Source organism: Neolamprologus brichardi, chromosome 13 (assembly GCF_056152115.1).
Source record: "Neolamprologus brichardi isolate AB-2024 chromosome 13, ASM5615211v1, whole genome shotgun sequence".
Lineage (NCBI taxonomy): Eukaryota > Metazoa > Chordata > Actinopteri > Cichliformes > Cichlidae > Neolamprologus > Neolamprologus brichardi.
This window is the reverse complement of record NC_142116.1, coordinates 25,381,590-25,400,994: the sequence shown is the minus strand read 5'-3', so window position 1 is coordinate 25,400,994 and position 19,405 is coordinate 25,381,590. Positions and strand designations below refer to the sequence as shown.

Here is a 19,405-nt window from a genome sequence, read left to right as displayed (position 1 = left end):
CAGAGTGTATGAAAGATTATAATAGTGCTTCTGGCAGCAGAAAGGATTGTGCGCGCGTCCGTTGTGTGCTAAGAAAGCTAATGGGATATTTGGTGGTCTCACTGTTTTGATGACGTTTATATGCAGTTACTGATTAACTGGCAGCCAAAACGGTGCTCAGAGTTTTACACACCGGCAAACTCGCTCGCTTGAAATATGAAACTGTCCTTGCTGACAAGCTGTCTTTATAAAAGATAACGACGCGGACGCATTTTGGTTTTATTTTCAAGTTGATGATTTTGGCACACATTTTCTCAAACAATTAGTGAGATATGAGCGCTTGAATGGGAATCAGTTCTTTTTTTTTGCTAGAAGTATTATGCAGATTTGAGTACATCTGACGCGCAAGTCCACGATTACTCACAAATGATTAAAATGAAACAGGTCTCGCTTGTCCTCTCGCATGCGATAGGGGCCATCTGACATAAATGATTCATGTACAAGGACACTGTTGGTGCACAGAGTCGCATCCAAACAGTATTTGAGCTTAAAAAAAACCGAGCTGTTCACATCATAACATGGCATCTGATCTGAAACTGTCCTGGTCAAATGTCCCCACCTCCCCATCCCCTTTTACCAGCTGTTCCCTAGTCATCAGTGCGACCCTCTCTGAACCCGAGACAGCTTGGTAGAAATGAGGGCATGCCGTGTAAACAGCCTCTTTCTGTCTCTCTCTCTCTCGCCTCTGTTTGAGTTTCTGTCACTGGCTTTCAATTGGGTCGCTGTATTTGTGAACTGCATTTAACTAAACTGGACAGCGACTCATTTGCACAGTGCTGGACAGTCTAGACAAACACATTAAGTGCTTTTTTTTTCCTCTATTAGGCCAGTGTAGACAGCAATTCTGCCCTGTGGCTGGCTAGATGTTTGGCTGGCTGACCATCTGCATGTCCACTTCTGTTGTCAGCCAAGACAACAGCAGCTCCCAGAATGCCATTGCTGCTGCTGCCGCCTGGCTGATTAGCAGCGATATATCCGAAAAGCCAAAGGGTTAAAGGTGAGAGGCATTTTCATAACAGACGCGAGAAATGAAACTCTCGCAAGTTATTTTATATCCCACCTCAACCAGTGACCTATGCCATATGACCTTACCTCTTTATTGTTTTTGGAAAAGCACATTAGTCTCATCAGCATGCAAGAACAGTACAGCCTGGCCCAGCAGTTGCATGTTTTCTGCGTGTGTGTGTGTGTGTGCTGTAAGGGTGGAACTGCTGCTGCTTTTGCTGGTTTCTCTGCCGTAATTAGGGAGAATATATTGATCCAATGTGGCCCCCTGTGAGCTTCTATGTGGGAGATAAGCACAGCAGAAAATGAGACTTAAGTCATTTGAAGGGGTAGCGATAACACGGCAGACAAAGGGGTATATCTTTTCATAAAGTCTGTTAATGGCCCTTCAGATTTCAGGGGTGACACATATTTATGCAGATTTCCAGCTGTTCAATTGTTCCTTTTTTTCATTTTGACTTGAAATATGTGCTTCACCTGTGACAGAAAATTCCACACAAAGAGCAGTTAACATGCAATTAACTGATAGCACACACCACAAAGCAGTAAGGACAGAGCAGCTGTACAGGAGCAAGCGTCTCTCTCGCACACGATTTCATCCTCAATTATAAGTATTACAAATTTTGCCAAATCCTGACACCAAACCTCAGTGTTTTATACCGCAGCACCTGATGGCATGCTTCTAAATGCCATGCATGCCCAAAGTGTAGTTTAACAGACTGTCTTGATACCATGAATGAGCACATCCGTAGTTCATTCAGACCACAAAGTCAAGTTCAGGTGGTGATTAGCTCAACTTTATGCTAGCCACATCACTGACGGCCTGCATGCATACTGCTGTATGCATCTAATGTCTAAGTTATGCTTTTTAAGTTGCTTTATGCTACAAGGTACTGTGTAGAAAGAACTTTTTATAATGTTCCCTGTGAACATGTTGCTTGAAATGGGGACCATGTATGTGACTTCCTGCAGTCAGTTGCCACCTTCAAAGCAACTTCGGTACATCAAGACAGCAGAACAGCAGGAAGACAGAGTCAGTCTGCTATCAGTTTGCGATTGATAGCGATCAAGTTGGCAGTTATGTGCATGTGACAGTTAACCGTTGCTGTCTTTTGCAAATCCAACTACATAAACAGAAAATCCCATTAAAGAGAATTTCACATTAACTCCTTGCATTCAGACTCCAGCCAGAACCTCACAGATCTGAAACTGTAATTCAGAAATGTTGTTGACAGTAATTTAACTCCAAGTTGACTAAGGCTATATTCACACTGCAGGTCTTAATGCTCAATTCTGATTTTTTGATCAAATCCAATTTTTTTGTCTGCTTGTTCACACTACAGATAAAATTTGACAGCAAACGCGCTCTAGTGTGAACGCTCAAAGCGGCCCGCATTCGCAAAAGAAGACGTCACACACAACGCGCTCTGTTTAGACCCAGAGCAAACAATATTGTTTGACAGATGGCCCTTAATATAAAGACTTCGGACTTTACGTTTCCCAATTTTTGCTTTAAGTTATTTTGTTATTTACATAATAATGTAGATAACCTAATAATTATCCTTATTGCTGTTTTAGAGGAGCGGTGCTTCAAAGGATAGTTGCAGATTTCTGTCAGAATCTGCAGATTATACAGTACAAATAAAATGTTCACGTTTCTCCAACATTGTCTTCCCAACAGTTTCACTAACATCTACACTGGATGGCCACGAAGCGTTCGGATGTCTTCTCCGGCGCTGATAATTGGCGTCTGTCTTGTGTCAGTGACGTAAAAGACGGATTTCATGTGAAATGACCGTTCAAACAGCAGTCGCTTTCTAAAACATCGGATATGTATCGGATTCAGTACTACATACGAAAGTGACCCAGATCGGATTTGAAAATATCAGATTTGTGCCGTTCACACTGTCATACCATGATCGGATATGGGTCGCATAGGGTCAAAAAAACAGATTTGATGCGCTTTCGCCTGCAGTGTGAACGTAGCCATAAACGCTCAGAAACCTTGCTTTTATAAAGGAATATAACCTGAATGCAGTCAGCTGGCAATCAAGTCCTCTATTACAAAGACCCATGTCACAGACGACACAGGTTGATTGCAACAAGTTGCCAATCTGTCTGCATGTCTAACCGAGATGGCAATTATTTGCAAAGCTTTGACCAGTGATTGCAGTCAGTCTAAGGCAGACGGCAGTTTTCCGGAGAGAGGCAAACTGTGCAGTTGCGTTGCTGATCGAGAGTTCAACCTCTCAACCTCTCAGCAACTACTTGGTCGCCTTAACTACTTGCAGTCTCCAAAAGCAGGCATGTTGATGCTCCAGTTTTTCTGGTATGCACACAAAAGGATGGATTCTAAAGGATTCCAAAACCCATACTTTCAAGTATAAATGCTAGACGGTCTTTTCATACACTTGTCCTAACAGAAATACTGAGTATCTCATAAATGCACTGTTTACTCCTGTTGCTTAGTGTCTAGCATTCATGGGAATTTGGTGAGAAAAATAAATAATAGTGAACAACGTCAGTCTCATGCTTGGCCTCATAGATCTTTGGTCACAAAAGGATGGCATCATAAAAAGAAAAACTCTAGTGATGTTTGGTATCAATATCAATATATTTAAATGCATTCACTTAGCCATTGCAAATGCAACAGGTGTAAAGCTCACCTGTTGCATTTGCGGTTCATGTAGGTGCAGCAGCAGAATACGCAAAAGGGGTTGTTTAAAGTGGAATATAAACCAGAGGGTGTGACGGTTAATAAATGCACCCTTATCTGGTCACATCAACGATCTCATCGCTCTGAAACAGCTGTGCCAATCTCAGTGACGCATGACGACGAGCGTGCAACAAATGGAAAAAAAAGCCTCTACAGGAAATTATACTGTTGTCTGGCTGGTGCAGAGAAGCACGACCTGAACACTGGCACCTCAAATCTGCAGGCAGAGGCACATTAATGATAGGAGACGGCAAAATATGTCAACGTTGTAAAAGCCCACGTTATACCATCCACGTTGGGGAGGGGGGGGGACTGTCAGCTGCTCTAATCTGGAGTCTTCTGCCAAAGCAACAGAATACCAAATCATACCAGACTAGTCAGATGTGTGCAGTATTGAGTAGGATTACTGTGCAGCAGCCTGCTGTTATTTACACATGATTTAATAAAGGTAAACAGTAGACCGTCGTGTGTAATGGCGCTGCGCACTGGCATGACACTTCTCAAATCACAGGGTGCAGATTTGCCAGCATATGTGCCCTCAGATGGCTGCAGGGATTTAATGAACTGAGGGTGGAGCTTCTTTTTTTTTTTTTTAAACAGCATAAAGCAGATGTGGACAACAAGTTACGGTAGAGTCACATGTATATTTATCAGTGCGCACAGAGCTCCAGACCTCCTGCTTCAAACATCATTTTTAAGCAGTGTTATTTAAATAAACACACCTGCAGGCTGCTGAGTGATAAAAATGGTTTATTTCCACTTTGAGCTTCATTTTTCTCACAGCTCTGTATGCTCTGTTTAGATGCCTCCTGTCAATAAAATGGTCAAAATGGCAGCATGTTGATCCTGGGTTTTACATTTATTTATATATATATATATATATAAACGTAAAAAAAAAAAAAAAATATATATATATATATATATATATATATATATATATATATATATAAACGTAAAATATATATATATATATATATATATATATATATATAAACGTAAAATATATATATATATATATATATATATATATATATAAACGTAAAAAAAAAAAAAAAATATATATATATATATATATATATATATATATATATATATATATATATATATATATATATATAAACGTAAAAAAAAAAATATATATATATATATATATATATATATATATATATATATATATAAACGTAAAATATATATATATATATATATATATATATATATATATATATATATATATATATATATATATATAAACGTAAAAAAAAAATATATGTGGGAAGGGTTTTTCCTTCCCACTGTCGCCAAAGTGCTTGCTCATTGGGGGTCCTTTTGTGTTCTCTGTATTATTTTAGGGTCTTTACCTGACAACATAAAGTGTTTTGAGTTATCTTTTGTTGTGATTTGGTGCTATGTAGATAAAAGTGAAATGATATATATGTGTGTGTGTGTGTGTGTGTCAACTTGGTAATCACCCACTTGTTTTTCCTGTCTTTGCTAGTCAAATCACCTTTTCACTCATCATTGCTGGTAGCCTCTTTCTTTGTGTAATAAGCATGTGTAAGACATACAGTATGTGCTTTTATCTGAGTACACTCCAACATGTGTACACCTGTCTTCTCAAATGGGAAATGAAATTTTAAATGAACTGGTTCTTATCTAGGACTATCCTGTTCTACCTGAGCTCTCAAAGTGCTTTATGCAACATTCCTTCACTCATTCATACAAGCACTTTTTCTAAGCTTTAGTGCTTTCTATTTAACATTCACACACACTGACACTCCAATGCATCCTCCCCAACAATATTTGGCATGAAGACTGGAGCAGCCAGGGCATGCAACAACTGCTGTGGTACGGAAAAATAGTGAATTATTGATCTGTGTGGTGACAGGCCTAATCTGAATAAAAATGTAGTGAAGTGTACATTTTGTTTTCCTCAGGTAGTAATGTGTAGTAGCGTGACAGTTGTGCACTACCGCTGAAATGAGCTGGTGACGCTGATCGTGTCGGTAGTCTGGATCGAGCTATAAATGAAGTGACAATGTCACAGCTTTTTTTTATTGATCTGGGCAAAATTAGCAGTTTTTTCAAGCCATGTTCAGTAGATTTGATTGGTGATTTTCGACAGGCGGTTTTTCTGTCTCACTTACTCAGATCTCTCTCCACGTTCATTCAGATAAGGCCTCGGTGCTCTTAACTGCCCAGAGGCATTACCAGAATAGTGGGGCTCTGGTATAGTATTTCTGTAATGCAGCAATACAAGAATGTTTGCATGAATATGGTGTAATTCTCTGAAGGGGAAAAAATTGCCCGTAGGGTATATCTCCAGTGTACCGTTGCCACATGTTTGCATATGTCACAGTGGGTTAAGATAAGTGCAAAAAGTTTGAGAGTATGTGTATCTGCAGCTGGGCCTTTGAATAGCTGCTTTCAACCTTGAAGCTTGCTCAAAAATTTGCCTTTCCGAAATCCGATTCGAGTTGCTGAGCGATATGCTTTGGTATCAAAAGTGAAAACTAATCTAGGAGCTGAAATTCTGTCTTCATTCACTGTCCTGACACTTTGCCTTTGCCTTACAAATGGCCCAAACAAGATGCAAACATGTAAATTGCCATCAGAGGAGATGGAGTGTCAACTTAAGTGTAAATGGCACAGATAGCGCAACTGTCAGATAGTAAAATGGAACCGGGTTGAGATCACCGTGAGCTATCTGTAATCAGAAATGGAAGAAAATTGCTTTGCTGTGCGAGGAGGATGCATGGAATGGGAAAGGAACTAAGGGAAAAACCCAGCCAGACTTACAGTCCCTTCCTAGGCTGAAGGGGATAATGATTTACCTGGGTGTCCTTCTCTCTCCATCTGTCTCCGTGCTTTCTGTCTCTATAATGCCATCATTCTTCATCTCCTTATCCCTCCTATCGCAGCTCTTCATTGTGGTCCCTGCTACAAGCTGTTTTCTGTTAGATGCATCGCATAACATATTCTCCGCATTTATTCTGTGCGAAGCTGACTGCTTTCACTCAAGAGCATCCCCCATCTGTTTTCTCCCTCAGCACCCCTGTCTCAGGGGGCTAAATGGCACCACTGTCGGAACCCACACCGGCAATGGTCAGTTTCACTTCCTGACCATGCCGAAAGCAGCAACTAAATAAAACCACGCTAAAGCCATTCATTTTCTCTTATGTTTAGTGGGGGTGGGGGCGTGACCCCTTACCTGCAAACATGCATTTTATTTGAAGAACCTGAGGTGGTAATGTGGTTTCTATGGCAATGAAAATAGAGTCACCAAAAGCCCAACATTACAGGGTTGCTTTTTATGTAGTCAGCCAGCACTAAAAAGGGATGATAGAGGTTTGTAGTGGAGACAGAGAGACCGTGAGAGAGAGCGCACATGAAAATGGTGGACAGCAACAGATGTCCGCGTGTAAATGCTCCACCTCTGCCGTGATAAGAACCACACAGGCACACCTAAGCCTATTTACGCGCTGAGACCTCTGTAGCCAGAGAGCGATGCATTCTGTTGAGAGAGAGGCTGTTTGTATTGTGCTGCTCGCAGAGACTGGGTGTGCATCCCCCCTCCGTCGCGCCGTCTTTAAGCGTTAACAGTGCAGAACCTGTGGAGTCCTGGCCTCCTTCTCATCTATTGTTACAGGACAGAGAGAGAGAAAAAAATGGCACGCTTCGGTTCAACGCGTCAACCTGCAAAGGAACGAGGTGTGGACCGGTGTAATGTATGCTCCCACTCAGTGTGCTGAACAGCGTGCCATCTCAGAGAGCTGAGATCAGAGCGCGAGCGGGGCGCGCGTACGAGGGGCCGACGTGTTTCTTTCTGTGTGCCTAGTTTTGCCCTCATGTGGCTCTTTCATGTCCTCGCCTGTGACTATAAGCTTGCGTGTCTGTGTGCGCGCACATGTGAGCGGGCTTCCATTGAGCATTCTGTAGTGTGTAACGATTGTAAGATGAGTCACCCCTCTAAGACAACACCTACCAACCATCTCTCTCCGTCTCTCTGTCTCCGTCTCTTACACACACACACACACATCTAAAAATGATGAGAGACATGGGGAGCAGAGTTTCAGGCTTGCTCATACATTCACATTCAGAGAGACAGAGAGAGAAAGCAGTCTCGTTGCAGCCTCTTTGCTCCACATTTTAAAGCAATTCCTCTCAGATTTATTTTTTATTGATTACGGTTCACAGAAGGAACAGATTCTCTCACATTTATTTCAGGAGCAGGGTTTGCGGCTGGAATCTAATAGCTAAACGGGTTGGTGTGATGGTTGTGTCCATGACCACACAGCCGGGTGATATTTATTCTTCTACTCCTATTTTCACATTTTTAGTCGGCAGTTACTGAAGCTACACAGCAAACAGCTATATACGTGATATGGTTAATTCGTTTCAATACATTATGAAAATATGACATGTTTTGTTAGTATATTACAGATACAGCACAAGCAAGTATATAAGAAATATATATAGCAGTATGTACGGAGGCTCAGGGTGTAGCTTGTTTAAGTCCAGAGGCCGACCGAGTGGACTTAACCATGTGCTGTAATCACATGGGGGGAAATGTTTGGGTTATTTTTTTGTATTAAACCTCGTTATTGTCCCTGTGGTTTCCCTTTTGGAGTTCAGTCAGTGGCTGAGCTGTCTCTCATTTGGGTTGGGTCAGTTTGTTATGTTTTAACTCAGCTGTCCATCTGCATCTTAAGGATAAAGGACACTCTTTCGAGGATGCCAATGTTCACATTTTGGACAGAGAGGACAGATGGTTTGAAAGAGGAGTGAAAGAAGCCATCTATGTCCACTGTGAGCGACCATCTTTGAACAGAGGCGGTGGTTTACGACATCAACTATAATCCAGTTTTGAGATCCCTTCCCAGACGCCTTAACGCCCACTCACACCCTGGGCCATCTGACCTCAGGAATTCACATGATAAGGTGGGGCCAGGTTTCACAATGAACTCACCCGAAACTCTGGCTGATTGGGACCCACACCCAGTTTCACACCTTGGCTCAGGCGATTAGAGGATCATCAGGGGGTCCTTTTGTCCCTCTGTGGGGGGAAACTCCCACTAGGTTTATATCTGGGGCTCTCCACCATTTGACCTTAGAACTGAAGAAGCTTCTCGGATGAGAGGTGAAACGTCTTCAAGTAACTTAAAGAAGTCCAGACGCTTTTCTTTGCAAGCTCCTTTGACAGTTTTGTTTTAACGTTTTGTTGAGTGTTAATTTTGAGTACGGTTCTTGTTTTTAGTTGATCTCTTTTATGGGCCCACATTTTCTTAGAAATAGCTTATTTTGCTGAGTGTGTATTTCTTACATTATTTCTGTGTTTTTCTGGGTCTTTTCTGTTTTGATTTTTCGGTCGCAGCAGATGGAGGCCCTTTGTTGAGCTCAGGTCTGCCTGAGGTTTTTCCTTCCCACTGTCGCCAAAGTGCTTGCTCATTGGGGGTCCTTTTGTGTTCTCTGTATTATTTTAGGGTCTTTACCTGACAACATAAAGTGTTTTGAGTTATCTTTTGTTGTGATTTGGTGCTATGTAGATAAAAGTGAAATGAATTATATAATAAAACCCATATTTTGGAAATGACACCTGTGCCTGCAGGTCCTTGGCTGCTTAGTCCCTGATAGTTGGACATTGCTGGCTGTTTGCTGTTTATATAGTGATGAGCTGAGGTCCCTCTTATCCCTCTTTGCTCCTCTTTACTGACAAACACGCAAAAAAAGGTTTTTCCTTGTTCCAGTTTCACCACAGTTGGGGTGGCTATGTGTGCGACTACAGTTAGTCTGCAAACTGTAAAAATGAGGCATAAATGGCGCCTCTCTTGGCATAAATCTATGTGTTTTCCAGCTAATTACATCCATTTCATGAACAAGGAGGTCTATTATGTTTGAGCAAATGAAACCCTAATTAACAAAACTGAATAAAAAACTAGTTCATTGCATTGATGATTTTCATTTGGCTCTGGCTAAAAAGTTTTTATGTTTTTGGGGGGCTCCAAACATTTCTGCATACGTCATGCTTCTGTGGTCTTACTTTAAGTTAAAGTGCCTCGTGCACGCTGGCGACACTACTGTGATGGCAAATAGACTTTCTGTGTGGAGTATGTGCTAATTGTGAGAGTGAATTGTTGTTGTTTTTTTTGTAATAATCACACAACCGTCCACATCCGCCACCGTGTAAACTGTAGAGAAGGAAATATTTTGTGCAAAGGCCTGACAGACTTTGAATGCGTCACTTACTTTCTCGTGGCTGCGGCGCAGGAGGTAAAAGAGGTCGTTGATTAATCGCAGGGGTGGGCGGTTTAATCCCCGTCTCCTGCTGTCCACATATCAAATTGTCCTGTCCACTGCTCACAAATGTTGCGTTGCAGCGGAGTGAGTGCAGACTGATGAGCGACACATTTTCATACCTTGTGTCATGTGTACTGTGCATTCATGACTGTGATTCGTGCTCGCAAACTGGCACACGAGCCTTTAGGAACAACGTGTCTTAAATCCCCGACTGTTGTGGTGGAGATGCTCGGTAAACACCAGTCAGCTTGTGGTCAGATTGGGCCGCTACCAGTAGCCAAGTTAGCAGAATGAGGCATCACGCTCAGGAACTGTTGCTTGAATAAATAAAAGCTGCAGAGAGAGAAGGATTAGTGTAACTGCCCTATATTAAAAAGCAGTCTTCTCCCTGCTTTCACATTTGTCTGTATTGATTCATTCTGTTTGTAGCAGGCTTTGAGTATTCACACTTCTTTGTTCCACTTGGGGGCGGGGGGGATTTGGTGAATTATGAGCTTGTTCTCTGTTTGCAAGGTTGAACAGTGCACAAGGCTCGTTTCTTCGATAGTCATGCTTTGAATATCTGCGCGGAACAGCGATTACAATAAGTTCTGTATAGGAATTTGAATAGCCTAAAGCTAAATACAACACTTCTAATCTCGGGCTCTGGAGAAATTAATGCTAATGAAACAATGCCCCCTTGATGTTCGAGGAGATAAATACAGCACCACTGATATGTGCGCGCATCAAACGACGGTGGGCTTCATCTTTTATTCCGAACAAGCGTCCTCATCAGCTCGTAATGCTTGTTGATTTGATGGATGCGTGCTTGATTCCACGTGATTTGATTACTCGTTCCTCGCAGTGGGCCTCGTTAGAAACTGTTGAACATTCACCGGGCGAAGTGGCGATTACGAGCATGACCGTATCTCAAAGCTATGTGCTGAGTGACAGCCACAAGGTACCGGCCGAAACACTGATGACCCGCGTTAATGGTGCATGACCATTTTCCTGACAAGTCCGGAGGTCATTTTGTCCTGCCTGCTGTCCTGTGTGTGTGTGTGTGTGTCTCCCTCTCTCTCTGTTATTCAGTATGTATGGGCAAGCCAGAGGTTTGATTTGCACACTCGCTGAGGTTCTGTTCCAACATTGGCACGGCCACTCAAGGATGATAAAATACAGTGCTTGGATGGAAGCTGTGAGCCGCGAGCCCACGGGCTGTTCACTAGAGGATTTTAATTTTGTTTTTTTTCTCTCAGCTCTTGCCTCTTTCCCAAATTGTTTGTGCATTCTTGCATTCACCAGTGTGATTACAGCTGGGAATGGGCAAAGCTGTACAGTGATATGTGAAATTCTGCGCGCCACTGGTCCAAATTTCCGTTACCATGATTAGTTACTCGTGTGATCCCCAAAAGGCATGAAGTTAAAAAAGAAACATAATTTTTTTTTTTTTTACAGTAAAACAAACAAACAATAAAAACAGATGTGTAGACAAATATAGCTTCCCAAAATGTGGCTCTGCTCTTTACATACAAAACATACAAAGCTCGCTAAACTGTGTCGCTCAATTAGAAATCACACCACTCTGTAAAAGACTTTGGCATACCCCTCCCCTGAAACTGATCGGTCCTTATCTCCTTGAGGTGCACTTAGGGAATTGGAAGAGCCTTCATAAAGGCTAGGGTGGGGGGGTCTGTTGATTTCTGGGTCACATACGTAAAGAGGAGGTGAGGAAGCACAGCTTAATGAAATGAAATGTTTCTTCTTTTTTTTAGGGTTAAACCCTGTTTCACATCAGCCGCAAGGAAAGTTTACTTATTTTTTTCCATTTTATAGCATTTAATGAACAAACACTTATGTGGACTTCATGAATATACCTAAAGAAGCTATCATTATCACTTTATTCTTTTCTATTACTGGTTGTTTTCTATAAATGGCCTTTTCTTCGTGTCTACATGTTTTCACTTTCTAAATCCATCCTCGAGCTGGTTCCTTGTTCATACATGTTGGAAAACTTAAAATCCACATGGCCTGTGCTCTTAAAATACTTTACTACTGTTTTCCCGCAAGTTAGATCAGAACTGACCAATAAAAAAAAAGCAACCCCCCTTCCTCTTGGCATAATCTGCAGGAGCTGGTTACTGTGGCATAATTAAAGTCAGTTTTAAAGGATGAAGAAAACAGCCTTCTTGGTTGTGTAACTGCTCTGGTCCTTAAATAACTGATATTTTCCTGCGTGTGAGCCGGCTGTGGTGCTCCACAGCTGTATTTGTCCATTTGTATTGTTTGTGTTTATGTTTTTTGACAACGTTTTGCCGCCCTTGGCCGGGCGATATTTAAAAAAACTAAAGAAATAAAAGACCTTAAAAATCTCTCAGCGGCCTTCAGCTGTTAAATAGAGGATATAATAAATAATAATAGTGCAAGTTGTGTTGCTCAGCATTATTCCCAATCCCCGGGATGAAACACGACACCGAGCTTATAAGGTCTCGCACATCAGCAGTGTACTTGTCCTAGTTATATTTTCCGGGCCTGATAACCTTGCATTGCGCTGTGCTGGATCGAGATTACGGATCAAGTTTAATTGAGTCTGGTAATCTGATTTTGGCACAGGGATGGAGGATCCTGGATTAAAGTTGTAACTACAACATAAACAGGGGATCAGGGGCCTCTTTAGCTGCAGAGGCTAGGGGACAAGGGAGGCATGTTTAGATGTAACATGCCACTGCTAATCCAGCATAGGCTAAACTAAGCTGCCCTGTATGGTAATATAGTTGCCTGGCTGTAATGAATTGCACTGTCAGGGGAGGGAGGGGCTGGTCACATTGCCCTGCTGTACAGACACAGTAATAAAGTGGCCACAGTGCCGTGATGTAATATGATAGCAATAATGATAATAACTGGAGTTGAAGAATCCCATTTGAAGCTCGCTGCTGCTGTCCCCAGATGACATCCCGCTATTGGCTTCTGCATGCAATGTTACAATAGGGAAGCGCTGTTTAGAGCACGCTGTGAGCTACACCAATAGCCTATCAGTCATCATGACAGCCAGGTCAACAAGGGAATTGCAACTTCACAGCCTGCATCTGTTGCACGGGACAGGAAGATCTATACATAACGTAAATATAGAGCATGTAAAACTCAGGAGTAGTAGACTTTGGGAGGCAAGGACGATAGAAAATCCTCTTTACGGTGTTACTAATAAATGAGAAAATGCCAAGTGACAGAAAAAAAATGAAAAGAAGAGGTGAAAAACTTTATAGCCCTTGAGTCAATGCTCAGCACTGCATATTGTGCATTCACCCCACTGAAGTTGTCTCTTCTGAATTGCTTCTGCAGTTTGCCCCCACACCACCCCAGGAGCATAAACACTGCTTCTAGAAGCCATATGAACAATTTGTTCTGGGCAGCCTGTAGTCTACCTCGCCATTTTTCTCTGGGCTGATCCATCTGCTGAAGGGAGCGTCTCCCTTCATCCTTCTTCCTTTCTTTCCCTCTATTTTCTGTCTCCGCGTGCTCTCTGGGCTGTAAGGTCTTTTTTAACCTTTATTTGTCTACTGAAGGTTTCTGCTGAGCATGCATGTTCCGTTGCAGCTCTGCCCTTCTTCACATTCATACCCTGCCGCTGTATAGTCTATGTTGCCCTATAAAAATGGCAGTTCCTCTACTGTTGGCACCTTGCTCAAGGGTACCTCTGTTGTAGTTGTTGAAGAAGGGCTGTTACTTCACTTTCAGTCAGGCTATTTCCCTCTGCCAGCCGCCTCCTTCTCCTTTAGGCTACCGCTGTCCTTCTTTAGCTTGTCTGTGAGCCGCCAGCTCTTCTGCATAATGCTTGCTTGTTTACTTTTTCTATTCCCGACTGTAACCAAACGTTAACTCTTGCACTGTCGCATCACAGGACAGATGTTTGTGATGGTTGTAATTGATTTGTAATTAATTTTGGAAAATTCTCTGAGAAATGATGTTGCTAGTGTCTGATTTTTCCTGTAGGGCTGGAGATTATTGAACATTTTCATAGTAATATTTCAGCATTCTTCAAATATCTCGTTTAAGCATTTGATCCATTGAATATCTGGAAATACAAACACCCATTTTCCACATGGCACAGTAAGTCTGCTTACTTTGGCAGTCTTAGAAACATTTTTATTTTGGTGTTTTTGATTGTAATTAATGAAGGATCAGAATTGCTGCAGATTAGTTTACTGTATATCATCTAACTAAATTGTTGTTTCTGCTCTCGTTAATGCATTAACAATATGATTGCTCTCTTGGAAGTCATCACCAAAACTAAATGCCTTCTGCGTATTAGGAATCTGACTTAAGATGCCCTGTGTGCAAATGCTATGTCTGCTGGTTAAGCTGTGTAGACCTTTGTTCGGCTTTGGAGGCACCTGATTTTAAGCTCCTCTGTCAACAGCGCAGCTTGGCAATGTTAGTCTGTCTTAGTTTAGCTGGCTGCTGGGAAAGGTACATTCTGCTGTTAGCAGGGCTTTGAGCCTAATAATCAATATCCAATTTGCATAACTAATGCTATTTCTAAATGTGTTTCAAGTATCTTCACGTATGCTGCTGGAAGAATTGAGCAAATTAAGCAGGTTCTAAAATTGCTTGATTATTGACGTGGTGTTAATGGACAAATGTGTCACAATGGCAAAAGCTTGAAAAGATGGTGAAACTCTTTATAATGGCATGCTGTAAAGGATTTGAAAATACACTAAAGGTAATGTTAAGTTGCAAGTCAGTTGATGTTTTTTAGCTATTACACCTCTGTGTTTATTTACACTGATCACTTCATATCAGATACATGTGGAGGCACACTGGTTGTATTCTATAAGGGTTATATGTTCTGTCCTATCCTATTTCCCTACAGACAGGGTCTGCTGGGATTTCATCCTGTTTGAAGGGGGTCTTTCCTTTCTGCTGTCACCAAGTGCTTGCTCAAAAAAGGGACCTTTGATTATTGGGGGTTTCTTTGTATTATTTTGGGTCTTTTCATACATTTTAAAGTGCTTTGAGGTGACTGTCTTTGTGATTTGGCAATATACTAATATAATTGAATTGAATATGTCCATCTGGCCCAAGATGTTGGCAGCAGATCAACTGGGAAGTCAACCTTGCTGTATCAAGATTGTTATTATGCAAAGAAAGTGGGATGTTGAAGCTTAACACTTTGAGCTTTTTCTGTGTTTTTTACTGTTCCTGGACATGGACATGTCTTGGGGTCAGTGGGGATATTTCTTCACTGAAAAGTGGAATTGCCATTAGAGTCTCGGGGGGACTTTAGATTAGGTCCTGTGTAACATACACAATGAATGAATACCAGAACACAAGGTTCTCCAGCATAACATTGCATTGTAAAAGACACAATCATTGTTATACACATCACCTGTTTTTATGTTTAAGTCATTCTCCCATAAAAACGGCATTCGACAACCTCCTCGTATCTGTTATGATAAGTTCTGGCACCTCGCTATGTATCAATAAAGAAGTGATTATGTTCCAGGTTTTGCTAAGTGTAGCTGCATAGAGAGCATCACTAACTTCAGATCCAGTCATGTTGTTCTATAACAAATATGACAGGCCTGGCTTTCGAGAGATAAAACGAGTACTAGAATAAGGTACTGTATGATCAGTGTGTTACTCAAATACGTAATGGCAACATACATATCCTCTTGTGAATTTTGTGGGGGGAAAAACAGCTCAGTAGCTGTTTATTTACTGGTTTGAGAAATGGTTAAAGACTCAGGAGGTAAGAGACTGACATGAGCCAATAGTATAAGCCAAATGATGATGATGATGATAATATCTCCCATGAGACTGTTTGACTTCCACCTAAAGCCTTTTAACAGGAGCTCTCCTTACTCACCATGTGATGATTAGCATCCTCAATATGTGTGGGCAGGTTTTTTCCAGTTTTTCCCAAATGCAGACTGATTTCAAAGAGAAATGTTTTTTTTTCTTCTTTTAAGTTGAAATGATGTTTGCATGGGGTTCATTTTCATGATCTAAACTCATATGAAGCGCTGTTTGCTTTTTAAGTATATAAATCAGCTTACTGAATTGGCGGCTTCATTTCAGGAGGATTTCGGATGCTTCGGGCCATGATTCTTTTCAGCACCATCAATTCATTGAGCTGTAATTAACACCAGTTTTGTCCTTCCATGACATCGCTTAAAGACGTCATTCAAACTTAATAATTCCATGAAAATCTGTAACTACCAAATTATGTGAACAAATTGGAAAGCGTTCTTCGTGTTGTATTTTCACCCATAAAGGCCACTTCCTCTCTGTTCTTTCTTTGCTCTGTATTTCTTTGCTCAGGTTTGATGGCAGACTTTCCTCCAGCTCTCCTTCCATGCCTGCATCTTGTCATTACTGTCCAATCTCCAAGCTCCAAAGCCATATATGTCAAAGTCAGATCAGTTGTCACACTGTTGTATCTTCCACTGCTTTTCAGAGTTGGGAACAAACAGTTCTTTAAAAATGTCATGTTTTTTGTCATTGTCGCTCATAAACCTGCAGAGAGTCATCACCTGACTTTCAAGTTACAGTTAAGCTCTATAGTGGAGCCTATAGAGGCAGGCAACTGCTTTTAGTGAAAACCTCCCATAAACCCACTACATGCATAGCACCAGATGGAGCAAGTTAGCTCCTAGCTAGTTAACATAGCGAGACATCTGTCAGCTGAAGAGATTTCTATTTCTATTTCTATTTTAATTCAGGTGTCTCCCTGAGTCCAAGGGCATGCTGATATCTTTTCTGGCATAATCGTGGTATAATTCACCATGATAATGTTCTTTGTGATTTTCAAACTAAATATAGTCCTTGATTACAGAGAGATGATGTCTATTTAGCTGATTAAAATGATCACCCACCGCTTCTTTTAGCCATTGCCAATAAAGCTATGCGGAGCTACTGCCCAAAAAGGTTATAGCTGTACCAATAGATGGTTTATTCAACCACCTGCCAAGTATCTTTGGAAAGTTTTTTTAAACTTTTGTTCACGGTCTTCGTTAGAAAGACACCCATCTTACAACATTTGAATGGTTGCTACACTGATGGTGTAATAAGTTAAATTCTGCAACGCTGCGCCTCTTTCTCCTCTTATGTTCCATGTCTTGTGTGTCTTTAATATGCCCGTAACAATAACAGGAAGATGGTTCACCCTGTCATCACCCGTTATCTATGTTTTGAAGGCATGGCGTTTTTCCAAACAGTTTACGAGGAAGATTTCTCAGATCGTTACGTGTAACAAATAGTCTGGTGTGTCAAAGTTGTTGCATCGTGCTGAGCTGCATCACCACTGCAGTCCTCCTGTGGGTGCACGGATGTCTCCCTGGTAGTCATAGTGATCATTACCAGGGCCACATTTGATGATTTCACCATGGATCTCAAACATCAGATTCTGTGTCAGGCTGACCAAACTGTCATGCTGACTATCATCATTGGTTGCTTGGACCACACCACACATAGAAACCCTCAGTGGAAAAGCCTGCAATTCTACTGTAATATAAAATCGCACAGCATTGCTGCTCACTTCCTTCCCATCCACCAGATACAGGTGTTACTTCATCATCTTCCCTAAGATATAATTATTCAAGCTAAAAGATTGCTGTTTTGGAATATAACTAATATGCAGGTGGTCAGGAGAAGACCGAGAGAGATCCAACATAGCCGAAATGCTGGAAGCATTGTTTGCAGATCAGTGACTGCCTTGAAGAGAATTCATTTTGTTGTTGTTTTTTATAGGCGCAGTGGCACCTTGTAGCTGAAAAGAAAACACATTTAAAGGTTACATTGCAATTTGAAGCTTGAACAGATGACTTCCAGTCTTTCCCTTTGCCTCCTTAAACGCACATGAAAAGCTTTATTAGATTGATCGATTGAGCCGCGTCTATCGCATCTTCTCCTGTTTTACACCTCTCTAACGTCCTGCCCTGCAAACCCTTCATTTTAACTCTGGCCACTGCATTACAGCTGTGTTTAAAAGATGCTTCGTGCTGGTCGAGACCCCACAGAGGCCCCAACAGGCTCATCTGCGTCTAGACAACCAGGGAGAGAGAGAGGGAATATCCCACTTGGCTACTCATAGAGACAATGATGCAGTCAGACAGCGTGTCTGTGGATCACTCTCGCAGACATGACCTCACATTGAGCCGGCGGGTTATGGAGATAAGGTGTGCTTTATTTAGCAACGTCAAGATGATGGAGCCTAAATCATGACGCCACCGTTGGCTCCACACCTGCCCGTGGCACAAAGCGAGGGCAGTCCAGCGCACGAGAGTCGAGTGGGCCGGCTTTAAAGCTGTCTCTTTTATCTGTGCACAGCAGATCCGAAACCGTTCACAGGCAGCGATAAAATGGAAGCATTAAAAATGCGTCTGAAGTCTGGGGATTTTTTGTCGCCATGTGTGCCGCAAATACGGAAGAAGTTTGTCTTGCAGATTGTAAAACATATGTAAATAAATTTCCGAGCAAATCGACTGTGATGTTGATAAGGGCTTAATGAACGTGTGATAGCATTACCGTCTTTTAGAAACACAAAAAATGACTCAACTTTGTTTTGTTTTTTCCCTCTTTCCTTTTTTTCTGTTCGCCTGGCTCCTATCCATTTTTGTTTGGGTTTTCTTTTTATGTTGGCAGACAAGGAAGCTTATGCTATTGTTGCATTCAGTTGCTCCGGCTAAGTGACAGCTAAATGCCTGAAATGCAAAATGTAAATGCAGGAGGAAGAATGTTCCCTCGACAGGGTTGTTACTCTTTTATGCTGATTTGGACCGCATTCTAACTCAAAGACATTTCCTTGACATTCATTTATATTTTGGCTGCATATCTCGTCAGCGCAGCATACTATGCTTATGCATATAGAGAGCTCATCATGCTGTGACTGTGCAGGCCTGGCTCTTGTTCTTGATAGTTTCTTTTTTTTTCTTTTTGGATACTGTGTTTATGATGACTTTTTGTCTGATCCCCATTATTTTCCTCTGTCTCTCTTTTTTTTCTGCCTCAGGATCTGAAGAAGGTGCTGTCTTTCCCCCCATACCCTGGGGAGTTTTTGCACCCGGTCGTGTATGCCTGCACGGCGGTCATGTTGCTCTGCCTCTTCGCCTCCATCATCACGTACATAGTGCACCACAGGTATGAAGAAAATCTCCACCTTGATTTTGTTTAAGTATGCATTTGGGCTTTAATCCCTCCCTGCACGCCTTGCCTCGATTTCTAAAATTGCAGCCATTAATTTTCACTTCAACATCTGGACATTCAGGCAGACGCTTATGTAATCTCCTTATTTCCCGCCCTTTTACCTTCATGCTTGTTTTTGACTCTTCTGTCACAGATCCTGAGCTGACTGTGGTGTGAGTCAGATGCTTT

At 41.7% G+C, this 19,405-nt stretch overlaps 1 protein-coding gene across 1 annotated transcript in view; it reads left to right on the top strand.

Annotated features, from left to right (window-relative positions):
- Positions 1-19,405, top strand: part of adgra1b (adhesion G protein-coupled receptor A1b) — a 180,037-nt gene that overhangs the window by 130,871 nt on the left and 29,761 nt on the right. The window contains exon 15 of the mRNA XM_087850365.1: positions 19,044-19,171. Within this exon, the coding sequence (XP_087706491.1) occupies positions 19,044-19,171 (128 nt within the window). The remainder of the gene's footprint in view (positions 1-19,043; positions 19,172-19,405) is intronic.